This window comes from Artemia sp. Qi Xiang Cuo, chromosome 15 (assembly GCF_049724085.1).
Source record: "Artemia sp. Qi Xiang Cuo chromosome 15, ASM4972408v1, whole genome shotgun sequence".
Lineage (NCBI taxonomy): Eukaryota > Metazoa > Arthropoda > Branchiopoda > Anostraca > Artemiidae > Artemia > Artemia sp. Qi Xiang Cuo.
The window spans coordinates 26,608,058-26,623,289 of record NC_142808.1 but is presented as its reverse complement, the minus strand read 5'-3'; the positions used below and the strand labels follow the sequence as shown (position 1 = coordinate 26,623,289).

Sequence of the window (15,232 nt, the reverse complement as noted above, 5' to 3'; positions counted from 1 at the left end):
GTTTCTCATTTTTATAATACTAGTAAAAGCCCACGAAAAAAATGTCTCACTTCTAAGTTGTCATGTTTGAATCAGTTTAATTTTACCATTTTAAGATAACGTTAATTTTTTCATCAGTTATTTCTTCCTTTCTAATCTAATGCTTCCATACGCATAGTAATAGCGTTTGCTTAATAGATCTGCAGAAGCACTGACTGGTGATATTCAATGCAATCTACTGAGTTACGTGAAATAACTAAAACAGAAGGTACACTGAACATTTGTGCATGTTTATTTGCCTTGTGATAGAAAAACGTCTCAGTCCCAGTCTGCTTTCACAAATATATGCACCCTGCTGAAAAAATAGTAATGGTAATCAGTACAAATAGTCTTCAAAGAAAAGTTGCTGTTGTTAATTGTGATCTTCTTGTGGTCAAGTCGAGCTAGGTTTCTGTTAGGTGCTCTTCCTAATGATGTATAAGACCTTGGACATACCCACGTACACAGTAGTAGCTCAGATATCTCAAACCTACACTATGTAATATCTTCCAGAAAAAGCATCATTTTGCAACACCTGCTAAGACAGCCCCAAAGGGCTTATTGGAAGCATGTGGTACTCTCCTCTTTTCTATATATTCTGTTAACACTATTTTTGCATTATTCTATATGCCACAAGCATTCTACATGCAATAAACAAACGTGACTTCTATTCTTTTGCAAAGAAAATTCTTTTCTCTGCACGCTAGGAGCATGCCAGACGACTTGAATTTCTAATATCAACTGAAACTATACCACACGCATAGGGGGCAAAATCTCTAGTTACAAAAGGTGGTCTATTCGTATTTCTAAATGGATGTACTAGATTTGATGCTCCTCGTGAATCATGACTATGGATCTCACTATTCATGGGAAAAAAAATAAAAAGAAGAGGGAAGTAAGTTATTGAGATATTTCAATGTGAAAATACTAATTTGATAATCGCTAGTTTTTGAAGTATCAAGAAGTTTCTTCTTGGTGTAAAATTCAGTAATATTATGAGTAATCAAGTTTAGGTGACGAAAGTTTAGCAGCTTTATTTCGTTTTTTTTTTTTTTTTTTTTTTTTTGATTATATTTGATATATTTTTTTTTTATTATGAGAGAAACCATAGAAAAGTAAGGGTAAAAAATAGCGAAACAAAAAAATCGAAGAATTTTTTGTGGGACTAGGTTTTTAACTCGCGGAAGCACTTGATGAGATCTTGACAATATTGAAGCTATAATATTTGAATGTGTTTTCTATGATAGATGGTTGGATATTAGTTTCCTGTGTTCCTGTTGACATTTAAAATAAGCAACTGCTCAAAGCATTTGTCTAGTAGTTTCAAACTTTGTTCGAAAATCATCAACAATACATTTGCAACTGACGTATTAAATATAACTGAGGCAGATGTAACTCGCATCTGTTTGGGTCTACGTTGCCTGATATACTTTCTTTTAATAAAGTCCCATGTCATTTTCTCTTGTGTTTTGAGCCGTGTTCAACAACAAGGATTGATTTAGAGTCCTATTTCGCTGAAAAAGTGCTTTACTTGAAATCAATGGCTATGTGTGCTACCCATGTTTAAGTGTCCGTATTGGCATCAGAAAACCTATTTGGTCACAAAGTGAAGAAAAGAAAAAAGCCAAGATTTGGTTCTTCATTTGATTTGCATGTAATTGTCTATGTGCAGGCACAATGTTTAGTCTAAAAAAAAAAAGATCAAATTGTGAACACAACTGCTAGCTTGCATGCATTCCCGCAAATAAAACTATTTCAACATCGCTTGGTGCATCTCAAACATTTAGACAGGCATTTTATAAGGCATACTTACATATTTTTTTTTCGTTTTCTTTTTCGTATTAAAATCTGTGCCTGAACAAGGTCAATTGTATATACCATAGGTGCAATCAAACTTCAAAAGCCGTCGAATACCAACTTTAGTGAAATCAAACACTAATTGTGAACAATGCACTTATCCCCTTGTAGTATAAACCATTCGCTGAATAACCCCTTGATAGTCAAGGTTTTTTGAATGATTTGCGGCCACTACCTCAAATTTCTATGATCTTCTATTCTAAATTATGAGGCCAGGAGAAAAAAAAACACAATGAAGACGCTTTACCAAGTCAATGTTGTTATGTTGGCTCTGATTGGTGGCTTCAAACACTCGCGGATACCAACATCGCGCAAGATCAAACACAATTAGTGAAAAACATACTTGAAGTGTTTTGATTTTTACTTCTGTATTTTAATATTCACCTTGCAACAAACAAGCTCGGAAAACCATGGATAGGCTATATACTGTTGTGGAAGTTAGAAGCCATTGTCAAGAATGTAGGCTACATTCTGTGTTTGGTTTGATAATGATCGCATTACAATTTATATCACATGTTTTTAATTAAACCCTCAAATACCAATTTCAACAAAAATCAAATACCCATTTTGAAATGTGTAATCACCGCCTTTTTGTTTAGGAAACTTGTTTCATCACTTAAGACTATTTTCTGAACGATCCCTGAATTGTTGTGATCCCAATAGGCGAAGTAATTCTCTATTAGTAAAGTTTGTGGCGAGGGTCTAGGTCTTGCAATTATTAGCCCCAAATTTACGCACTTCTGATTTCAAAAAAAATATAACGCCCACTTTTCTACTAACACTTATTTTCAAACATTCGTTTCATAAAAAGGTCACTTTAAATGACACGGGGGCTTCTCCCAAGGGACCTTAGGCAAGTAGAAAGCAAAAATTGCGACTTTAGGAACTCTTAAATAAGAGTTTAGATTGAAAGTTTCATGTTATTTCCACCTATAGCTAGCTTTGAACTTTGAGAGTCATCTAATTATTTATTATCCCTCCCTGAATGATCTGTGAATAACTGCGAGTCGAAAGAGATTCAAATCGTCTATATTTATGGAACGATCCATCTCTGATACATTTAAAATTGTGGATTTTGTCCATGTGCTGATTCTATATTTGCAGCATGAAAAAAAAGCAAAAGAAAAGCATTGTTATTTCGTTTTTTATTTGTTCAATGTACCCCTGCTGAATAGATTTCATTACCAGATGACAGTTTTGTGTTGGCTACGTTCTTTTGAATTTTGGTTATTTTTCTGTCACTATTTTTTATTTATACATAAGATTAGAGTCTGAATTTCTCCAAGGAGGGGGGAAGGGCCTAGGACGAAATACAGTTTTTTTTTGTATTTTGGAACATTCCAGTATTGATATTCAATGCCTATCCTTAGAGAATAATTAATGAATATGTTGTTTTAGGTAAAAGTTGAGACTGTTTTTGCTGAGACCATTGTACCTTTCCCAAAAGAAATAACCCAAAGAGAAAAACATCTTGTCAAGTATACTGGAAACCTATACCTCTACACTGAATACCCTGTAATCACCCAGACGACCAAAGTAAGCGTACCTCCTGGAACGACTGAAGGCTACACGAAAATTAAACCCGTTACATATTCTGATAACGTTGTCAGTTATGGACCATACGAAAATATCAAATCGTTTACTGAGGTAAGTTTTTACCCTTTTCCTATTCGAAAAGAAACCTTTATTGTATTCTAACATTCTGGCAAAAGCTTATGGGGTCAAATTACAGAGCACAAATACAGATTTATTGAACGTGCTTAAAAGCTATGAAGTGTATCCTCAAAGATAGATAAGGATTTGTTGCACACTGAGCCATAGGAGGGAGGGTCAAAACTGGAGAAAAAATTATGGCACTATTTTTTTAGCGGGAGGACGGGGGATTTAATTTTGATATTGATATAACACAAAATTGATGTTTGTTGATTGATAATGTCTGAATTTGGTCTGAGTATATATATTAAACTGTGTCCACTGATATGTTTAGTTTTTTTTTTTTTTTTTTTTTTTTTTTTTTTTTTTTAATCTGAGTTATCATCTGAAAGTGGATTTGCGTAACTATCTTGGCTTCAGTAAAACATAACATTTTGTGGCCTAAAACTCTTTTGTTTTTTTCTCGTTTAGTTTTGCTATTTTACCTATGTGAAAATGTTCATTTTGGGTTTTTGTTTTCTTATGAAAACAATAAATGAAAAAGATAAATACTGAAATAATTTATGACAATGCAGTCCTTAAGAGAAATCAGTGTTCTTTTTTTGTGGTCTTCTTAGCTATACCACTGACGAAAAATGAACTGATGTCTAATACCAAACTTTGTAAAGTTCTTTTTGCTAATAGAAGCCTTCTAATATTTGTTAATGTTGTAAAACAAAGAAAAAGGAAGGAAACGAAAAGTTTTCTTGGAATCGTAGTCAGAATCAAGAATCTTATCGCAATCGAGGCATCGAAATTGAATGGGGGAGAATTTTCGTGCCTCCTGTATCTGTTTCTTAACATAATGTCCTAACCAATACCAAGAGACGTGCAAAGAAAAGGGGATATTCAAGCACTTGACCCCCAGAATCTCGAGATTTCTGTAATTTTTCATCGATGTCTATATTTTCCGTCTAATTTGTGAATTAGTATCCCTTTCTAAATGTTTGCCACCTCCCGAGATAAAATCCTGAGGGCGATCCGAATTTTCGCTATGGGAATTTTCTACTTGTGTCAAAATATTTCTAGATCGTAATCAAGATACACCAGAAAAAATAAATTCGACAAAAACAGATTATACCAGAAAACTGAATAAGGATATTACCCTTACTTTATTGATGGAGTAGACCCCGAAGCCGCGCCGAAAAGTCGGCGGCGCGCCGCCGAGCTTGCATCAGCGCGCAGACACCCCTGCGATTTCTATCGATGGCAGCGGCCCTAATACGCCGCCGTTTTTTTTTTGTTTTTTGCTCTCTTTTTTGGTTATCGATATCGACCTCTGGGTTTCAACCGTCATCCCGGCTAATCTGTTTCTTAAAAATAAATACTGTCATCTTGGGCTCGCCATGTATATCGGTTCATAGGAAGGAGAAGAAGAAATTTTTCTTGAAAAAAAAAATTCTACCTTCCACTTTAAAATTCTGTTCATTTTTCTTTCTGATTTTTTGGATGAAAAGTGGTAGGTAAAAGAGCATTAGGCAATTCAGGATGTTGTCATAGGCAGCGCAATCGAGCAGTCTAAGTAAAGAACAATGTTGGCACAATGTATTATTTATTTTTATTTTTTTGTTGTTTTTTTTTTCATACCAGGGCAATTCGTATCGAAGGAGTTGTCGTTGAAACTTCAAAAAGGGCTCATTCGATTGGAAATTGGAATAGCTAGTGCCCTTTTTAATAGTCGAAAGTGATTGGAAGGCAGCTAACACCCCTTCCACGCCCATCGTTTCCCCAAACACACACAATCAAAATTTTAAGATAGCCATTTTGTTCAGAGTAACTGATTTCCAGAGAGAAAATATATTTTTTGAGGAGGTTACTCCCCCACAGCCCTTAGGGCAAGGGTTTTGTAGTTATGCCCTGGAGGTATATGAGAACGATGTTGGCACAATGTATTATTTTTTTTTTTTTTTTAGACCAGGGCACTTCATATCGAAGAAGTTGTCGTAGAAACTTCGAAAAGGGCTCATTCAATTAGAGATTGGAGTGGCTTGTGCCCTTTTTAATAGTTGAAAATGATTGGAAGGCAACTAACGCCCCTTCCATGCCCACCAGTTCCCGAAACACAGACAGTCAAAATTTTGAGAGAGCCATTTTGTTTAACGTAGTTGAAAATTCTGAAAATTAGATCTTAGAGGATGACAACCACCCTCTCAACCCTTAAGGTAAGGGTTGTAATCTATGCCCTGGGGGCATACAAGGTGCTTATAGAAAGCGTTGTCGTAGAAACTCAAAAAGGGATCATTAGTTTGGAAATCGAAAAGCCTAGTGCCCTTATTAATAATCGAAAGTGATTGGAAGGCTTGACATTTTTATAGTAGAGATCGATGTGGGTATAATGTTATCATTTTTTTGTTGTTGTTGTTGTTTAGACCAGGGCACTTCGTATCGAAGGAGTTGTCGTAGGAACTTCGGAAAGGGCTCATTAGATTGGAAATAGAAAGGGCGGATGTCCTTTTTGATAGCCGAAAGTGATTGGACGGAAACTAATCCCACGCCCCCCCACCCATTTGCCTTTATGTTTAAAAACTAAATGTTGACTTAAGATTAAATTAAAATGCACTGTGATAATGCTAATTCCCAGTAAGGCATCTCAGCAGTATCCCAAGAACGACTGAGGGTATTACGTTCAAACCACAGTTTATAGAATTATCCAGTAAGTTTATCGCAGAACATTTCTGGTCTTCATTCTCGGTACGAACAAAAAGCTCCTCCCACTTATTTCTACATTAGCGGGTTAGTCTGTTTCCGTCAATCAATGAGAAATGGTTACAAAGTGCATTATTCCTAATAGCGGGTTTCCACTTGTTTCGTGTCCAAGAGAAATCTGACTTTTCTACCCGTGAAAAGATCTAATGCCGCTTATGTTTATATCTGCAAAAACGTTCTCTGGAGCACTCGCACCTTGGTCCGGGTTTTTATAATGGGTGAGATAGGGTATGATCATACTGCTAATTCTATAAACTGTGCTTCAAACTTTCAGGGCTTCTTCTGCTCTTAAAATTTGACCAAATCAAAATAGCGTAAGTGTATCCAAGCTATCAAAGAAAGTAAACAGATTTTTTTGCGAATGGTATCAAGTTTTCCATTTCAGGTCAACTAGAGGAGGTATGAAACTAAATTAAACACTACTATATGTGTCCAGATTTTTATAAGGGTCTATGTTGTTAAATTTTGCTGAAAATTGTTTTCCAGCATACAAATAGCAGGCCAAACTATAAATTCTTAAAAAAACGAAAAGATTTAAAGTATGATTTTCTTTTTCCCTGAGAAGACTATGTCAATATAAAACGAACAGAAATTAATTAAAAAAACTGTTTCCAAAAAATAAGTTTTTTCAAAGGAAAGTAAAGAACTCCATTAAACCGAAAATGAGCAAAATAAATCAAATAATCTACCAAGCGTAAAACAACCACAAATCAGCATCGATAAATAAATGAAACCCAAAACGAATAGGAATTACAATAAACAACCGACTCAAACTCAAAACGAGCAGAAATTAACATAAGTTGGGCTCAAAACCCCTATGCCTTCCCAAGGCCAGAACATACTTTGTACTTCACTGACAAAAATACAAATGAATATGCATTGACAGTTTAATATACATATACTGATATTTAGTAATCAAACTGTTAACATTATTTGATTTATTAAAGTTATAAAAGTAAAAACATTTATATTTTTTGTAAAGTGAAAATTATGTTCTGGCCTTGGGAAGGCATAGGGGTTTTGAACCCAACTTATGTTAATTTCTGCTCGTTTTGAGTTTGACTCAGTTATTTATTGTTATTTTTGTTCATTTTGGGTTTCATTTATTGATCGATGCTAATTTATGGTAGTTTCTCACTTGGTAGATAATCTATAGCTAGTTTAGAAACTTATCTATATAAATGAATTACATTTTTTTTTTGCACAGTTAGTAGAGCATAATGACGTTGAAGTAGCCTTAAACTTTGACTTGAAATGTTATAACTTGACCACTTCTTTCAGAAAAGGATGTCAGAGGGTTATTCCGTGTTGATAAGAAAAGAGGGTAAAGGTGCAGTTTAGTTCCTCCTGTAGTGTAGGGCGCCGGAGCCCTATGGTGAAGGTGCAGGTTTGTTCTCCCTTATAAAACAACTTATTTCAGCAGATACAAAGAAGAAGCCCATTTGCGGCATTCTGTGGGACCCCAAGGTCCAATACTAGTATCACATCCTGCGAGTGGCAGTTTACGCTCGTCAAGGTGTGGCTGTACCGGCCACATGTGCCTCAGCTAAACGGCTTTTTAGCACGACAGGACTGATAGTGACTGCAAAAAGACCAATGGCTCCAGGCAGTGTGAACAAACTCACTTTTGTTACATCAATTGTAACTGAAGTGATGTAACCGCTGATTTAAAATTGTTGGTGTTGTTAAGCCATGGTGTCTGATTTGTATACAGTGTTTTTTCGATGTTGTTATTTTTTTTTTTTTTTTCACTTCCTTTTCGTATGTATTTGATGAACAGGAGATGTTTGAACTTCAAACTTTGAAATTTATACACACATTAGCCCAAATCATTAACAAGAAGAAAATGACAATACAAGCGATTTTATAGGAACAAAGCGATGTTAACCATAAACACAACATAGGCATCTCTGGGTCTAGTGGTTAAAAATGAAAATTCCAGTTGGTCTGATCGATGGTGAACATAAACACTTTCCGCACGGCCCAACAAATTCCTGTTTTGTCATAATGTTCTTGTATGTTTCTAGCTAACCATTTAAAAATCCTTACTAAAATCGAGGTTGAACGTGCTTGGTGAAGTGGAATTTTTATTATTATTTTTAATCTGAAAAATCGGCGCGCCATGGCGCGCCGCCCGTCTAAAATCGGCGGCGCGCCGCCAAAAAAATTTCGGCGCGTCTGGTGGCGCGCCGCCGCCGATACTGAATCACACATTTGCCGCCGTCATTTCGGCGTGGCGCGGCTTCGGGGACTAGGATTGAAAAAAGCAGGTTTACTTAATTTAGCAAAGGAAACATAGGGTCTTACAGAAAATATTTTTGGTTCCCAATTTAACAACAGAAAATAGCTCATCCACTATAAATAAGAATGTACTGAATACTAATTGTCAAGCTTGTAACTAAATTTTCTTGAGGAATACTTCAATAAAAAAAGAAAGGAATACGATTATTCCCGTAGTATTCAGTCGACTTTCGTCATAAGGAAAAGGTGGATCTACTTCACTGCTACTTTTACCACTACTACTTCACTACCACTACTACTACTACTTCATATGAATTCGGCTATCCAGCTTCAAAGAGTTCAAGAACTAGTTTTATTTCAATTTTTTTTTGCATAAAGGTGAATAGATGTTTAATCTTTTCAACTATCGGCACAATTCATTCGATTCCGATCCTTTGAAAACACCAGATTTTGCCGATTCCGTTTCATCAACTCCGTCATTATAAAGAAATACTTTTGACTTTTAGTAAATATAAATGTAGAATGAGTATAATTTACTAGATAATAGTAGCATGGCTGCAACCAAGTCAGATTTTCTGCAAAAAGTAAGAAGTTTTGCCAAATCAGAAAAAATGGTTAGAAATTTGGAGAAAATTCAAATTCTCCTCTTTTTGGGCAAGCATGCTAATTGTAACTTCCCTGTTTTCATTATCAGGACTGATTATCTTTCTTTTTTTTCGTCGCTTCTGAATGCTGTTGTTCTTTCAATGCTATTTTGAGTACACCTATTCTTTTGCTACCTAACTTTTGTAGGTTTCTCTGAAAAGAATTGGAACCTTAATTACAATTAAGTTAAATTCATTTTTTTACTTATCTGTAATTGTGGGTTCTTTGTGCCTAACCTAATACTTATACACTCAGATATATGACAAAACAACAATGCTGAAGGCTCTGAAGAGCTCCATATGATAATAAAGTAATACTCAGAGAGCTATGGAAAATTAACGCGTCATTTGGAGAGCTTGATAGGACATGCCACTACCGAGGCTTAAAACATTGAAGGTTGCTATCACTAACGTTTTTCTGAAGCTTGTAAAGCTACTGGTACTAGAAAAGAACGGTGTCAACGTGAAGAAAAAGGTAGTTTCGCTCCTAACAAAGAGGCGCGAGAGATAGGAAAACGGGCCTTTAAGATATTGCAAATACCAGAATACCCCTTATATAATCCAAAGCCCCCTTTTTAAGGAGTCAGCAGGTCATGGCTAAATGGTTGTTCTCTTGTTGATCTGTATCTATTACTTCTAAAGCAGTTTCATTGGTTTTCTCCAGCGCGAAAGTGTTGTTTAGTTTATTTATTTATTTGTGAATGTGAAATAATAAAACTTGGGAACTTAAAGTGAATGACTGTGTAGAGTTGGGGATTCCAAGAATCCAGACAGAATCGGGCTTGGTGGTTAACCCTAGTTGATGTTGCCATGCGTATTTTTGAACAGTTCAACGTGCTCCATAAGTACTTTTTGAAGTTCATCCGTTCCCATTCAAAATCCATTGTGGAATCAAGTGGTTGCAAAGAAATATCAGACACGCCGAAAGATCCACAAGCAAAACTTTCTTTTGTTTGGCGTCTCATTAACCAAAGTCTTCGCAGGTTTCCCTGGTGCATTTCATACTGAAAAGCCTTAGATCTGTACGATGTCTCACGAGATTTGTCACTTTTTACTAGTTTTAATGGGTATATAAATGAAGCCTGAAGTTGTAGTCGAGGTAAAAGGAAGAATGTGATTAAAACCAGGGTTTTGTTCGCCAAATCAACTAGTACTTACTGATGTAACTATGTGATAATCGAGAAGATTTTAACAATGTATATGCGATGTACTTTGAGGTCACAGGCAAACGGCGCTTATGTTGCTGCATCAAAATGCATTTTGAAGAAATTGGCTTTGGATTCAGGATTGGTTTTAATCTATCTTCATTGTATCAAGCCAGAGAACAGAAAACTACAAAGAAGATGATATTGCTAGCAGTGATGATATTGTTATTGTTGTAGATGATATTGCTATGGTTCCCGGATTTGTGTCTTTTCGATCTCCTGCTGACTGACTCTGCAATGACTGGAGGCTTTCAAAGTTAGACCATGTATATAGATATTCAATTATCGCCAAGGTATTAAATTGTTGCATTGGTCCCTCACATGGACGTAGAAACAGAGTTTTTGAAGTCGGTGGCTGTTCTTACCAAAGGATCTAAGCCTTCATAGGATCTAAGAGGCACAAAACTTGAATGATTTTGTTTGACGGAATGAAGTCGCGAAAAACTGACGAGATTGCTCCCAATTACAAAAACGCTATGTCGGTTAGTTCGTGACACAATCTGCAGGACATACCTAGAGCTTGAAGAAGTGAAGAAAGCAAAAGAAGAACATGAGAAACAACAGACAGAAGATGAGAGGCTTAGCTAGCTTAAGAAGCTAATTTGAGATCCGTGAAAGTCATCAAAAACAGATGTCGCTTGAATGAACCTAGCCCAACTTATGCTATACGCTAAGTCAAAATAGCTTGAAGAATAGCCAACATCGTCCAAAGAAACGGAAGCTTTGCAAAGAAACCTCGACAAAGAAAACCAAACTCCTCTATACCGTTGTAGAAATCAAACTCAGTAGGGGTTTTCACAAATACTGCTACCGATACTTTTCCTAATATTAATCAGTTAGTCTTTTTTTTGTTTTGTTTTTTTAAGTAAAGGCAGAGAGTATCTGATCTGGCACTATTCTGTTAATGTGTGGGTGTAGCAAACAAACGCAATCTTTCGGAGAAAGCACCTTATCGAGTCTCCTTTTTTTCAGATTTTCTGGCCGTGGAAGTTGGTTAAATATTTTATTTTTTTTGCTTTTGCTTTGCTTTTGTAGGAGGAGCTTTTTGTCCATTACGAGAATTCAAAGACGTTTTTGACTGTGACTTCACTGTTAAGGACCATAGAGCTTTCTCATTGGGGAAAAATAGCCGTTGAAGAAACGGTGGATGGTCTGTATACTGAAGCCAAACTTAACGGATCCTTTTCAAGATTTGACTTTCAAAGGGACGGAGCAAGTGCTAATGTTGTGAAGAAGTTTAAGATTAGATTTTTGATGCTTCAAATTTTTCTCACAGTAGCTGTCTTTGTTAACGCTTTTGTAAAAACGAGACAAATAAATTAAAGTTCAAATAGGGATAAAAATCCTTTTAATCGACAGTGTAAAAAGAGACATTTTTATTGTAAACAATTTTCCTGAGGAGAATCGTAATAATTTGTTTATTCTTCATTTGGCATAAGGACGAAAATTTCTTGTAGTGAAAATTTACTGTAAAGGGAATATGTGACTGAATTTTGTTATTTTTTTCGAAGAAAGTGTGAACTCTTACTATTTTGTAGGTTATCGTTTAAAATTGAACTATTGCATGGAAAACTGCTTCTGACGATATATTCCTACAAATTTATCATCTGTCTTGTCCATATATTGTTATATGTTATTGATTTTTTTATGTAGAGTAGTTTAAAAGTGGTAGTTTCTGGACATTGAAATAGCATTCTTCAGGCTAAAACACAAATAACAAAGATGAAAAAAATGCACAGAGGTAACTTACTTTGACATCAGAAGATAATGTCTTCTAGTTCGTTTCAGATTACTTACTTTTCCAATAGTGTCTTTGCATGCATAATATTCTGCAAAGCATTCTAATTGGACTTGCTAAGCTCCACCTCAAATATCCACTTGTATCTGCTATGTAGATGTGTCCCCTCACTCGGGCCACTATTCGGTATGTTATGCCCATTGTATGAATATTTATGCAATACCATTAGTGCAAATGCCACTTTCACTGTGATTTCAATTTTCCAGTTTATAGGATTTTTCTAGCTCCTCCTCACGTATCCACTCGTATCTTTTATATTTATACAGTAGATATGGGCAGATATATCCGTCCCTATCCGTCCCCTAGACAATCACGTCCTTTAATAAAAACTACAATAGCCCACAACTCCTGCAGTTTAATGGCTCATTTTAAAGGAAATGGATGTGGTTAAAAAACATTTTGTAATTTAAAAAATTAATTTTTAGAATACAATCATTTTTTTTACGAAAAACATAATTTTTTCTATAACACTGTAGTAGCTCATGTTATTACAATCAAGGATTTGTCACATCTACGTGCTTTTGTAATTAACAAAAATACATTTAAAATAAAATCAATATTTTCACAAAGAACTTATGAGACGATTACGTCCCTTAATAAAAACTTCAATAGCCCATAACTCCTAAAATAAGAGTCAGATCAAAACACTCTTAGAACCGCCTTTTCCAAATCCCCTATGTAGAAATTTTACCGTCTCTTGGCTTGAACAACAAGGAAAATTTATTGGCTTGAAAATCAAAAAAAGTAGCTGAAACCACGATATACTGCGTATACGGTTTTTTTTTTTTTTTTTTTTTTTTCTCTCTCTCTCTTTCTCCTCAGATAGCTTGGCACTGAGACATCGTAGAGAGCTATTTAATGGCTCATTCTAAAGGAAATTAGTGTGGTTAAAAGCCTTTTGTAATTAAAAAAAAAAAAATTAATATAATCAATTTTTCACGAAAAACTGCATTTTTCTATAACAGTTGTTGCTCATGTTATTAACATGAGGAATTTGTCACATTTACGCGCTTTGGTAATTAACAAACAAATATTTAAAATAAATTCAGTATTTTTAAAAAGAACTTTAACCGTTATAAGTAGCTTGTAGACATAGTTATGTAAACTGTAGTAATTTTGGGGGGGGGGGGAAGCAAAAAATCTGATTTGTCAGCTGAAACTAGAATAATTCCTGAAAATTTTAAATAAAATAATTTTATTTGACTGCAAACAGCAAAAATATTAGGGTGCCTGAGCAATGATTTTAATTTTTTAATTCAAACCAGAAAAATTCCTGAAAATTTTTTAATTAGTTTGGTTTTCTTTTTGCTTCAATTGACTCGTTATGTCATTTTATGGGGTGGAGCTTAATACTTTGATCCGGGTTGCAGCGGTAGCTAGCAACCTAGTAAGAGACGATTACGCCCCATAGTAGAAAATGAAATAGGTCATAACTCCTAAAACTAGAATTTTGATCTGACTTTTTTTTATGAGTTATGGGTTTATATATTTCTTAACATTGGACGTGATCGTCTCGTACTAGCAACCGCTGCAACCCGGATCAGATCAAGAAAAGGAGTATACTCTTAGAACCGCTTTTTCCGAAACCACTATGTAGGAAACTTATAGTCCCTTAGGTTGAACAACAAAGGAAATATAGTAGCCTGAAAATCAAGGAAAGTGGCTGTAACCACGATATTCTGCATATACGGCATCTTTTTTTCCTCAGATAGCGGGGCATTGGAACATCGTAGTTCATGGCTCATTTTAAAGGAAATTGTTGGGGTTAAAAAACCTTTTGCTATTAAAAAAAAATAATATAAAATCTTTTTTTACGAAAAAACTGCATTTTCATGGTCAAGATTGATGAATGACAGCATAATCGTAGGTATTGTAGCATCATAATAGAGAGGTGTTTACTGGCTCATTTTAAAGGAAATTGATGTATACAGAAACCTTTTATAATTAATTTTCAATGAGACAATCACGCCCCATAAAAAATGAAATTACTTCATTGTACTTTATGCAATATTTATCTGCAATATTGGTACAAATAAAATGATTCGTATTTCTTCCTTACATTTATAGAATTCTTTAAAGCTAGCGCTTTACTGAAAACTTATCTTTCTTGAAGTTTAAAAAAAAAATTATGTACTTACTTTATTTGTACTGATTTTGCATACATACGTTGCATAAACTGTGAAGCAATAATTTTTGTTGATTTTAAGTTCTTCGTTCTTTACTTCCACCAGAAAAAACTTTTTTTTTATTAATATAAGGAAAAACTAAACTAAATTATTGTAATAAGATAATAAGCCGAGGGGTTGAGAACCATGGCAAGTTTGGCGAGTGTTTTTAGAGGGCCGCTCTCTGTCGTTGACATGGCGGTTTATAGTAAACTTGATCTTGGTATTGCAAAAATATTTAAAAAACATACCAAGCCAGTGAAAATGGACCAAAAAAAAGGAAGAAACTAAAACCTGACAAGTGGTTAAAGTCCTATCGGGCATAGTGGTAACACTGGGTAGACATAACTGGGCACCCTTTGAGGTGTGGATGGTGATTGGTGACAGTGAAGGTATCTTTCGCCAAATTTTGAATTCGTTGTCTGTTGTAACCCCTCGTTCAATAAAATGATAGTTTGCAAAGAACGTGCTAAGCTATAGGGAGAGACTGAAAAATAGCGTGAGTTATTCAATGTACTTGTACATGTTTTTGCTCAATAATAGCCATAAATAGAGAAAATATGTACGCTCAGTATAATAAATATCTTAATCTTCTCATAGCTTAGCTAGAAGTTCCATATTATTCGTTCCGAAAAGTTCCGAAAATCCTTGGTATTTTCGAAGCTAAAAGTCAAGCCAATGTAAGAGCAGTACTTTCGTATTCTTCGTTTGGATTTTTTTAATATTCAATAAAAGAAAACAAGTTTTTTTAACAGAAAGTAAGGAGCGACATTAAAACTTAAAACGAACAGGAATTATTCTATTTATGAAAGGGGCTGTCCCCCCCCCCCCTCATCGCTCTTTACGCTAAAGCTTTATTGTTTAAAAAAATAGAGTTGTGAGAAAGAGTCAAACTTTAGCGTAAAG

The 15,232-nt window shown here is 35.0% G+C and overlaps 1 protein-coding gene across 1 annotated transcript in view; it reads left to right on the top strand.

The window, feature by feature from the left end:
• The window catches only part of LOC148943506 (dolichyl-diphosphooligosaccharide--protein glycosyltransferase subunit 1-like), a 57,540-nt gene that overhangs the window by 18,354 nt on the left and 23,954 nt on the right, over positions 1-15,232 (top strand). Inside the window, exons 3-4 of the mRNA XM_089101058.1 lie at positions 3,274-3,522; positions 11,399-11,606. Of these exons, the coding sequence (XP_088957184.1) occupies positions 3,274-3,522; positions 11,399-11,606 (457 nt within the window). The remainder of the gene's footprint in view (positions 1-3,273; positions 3,523-11,398; positions 11,607-15,232) is intronic.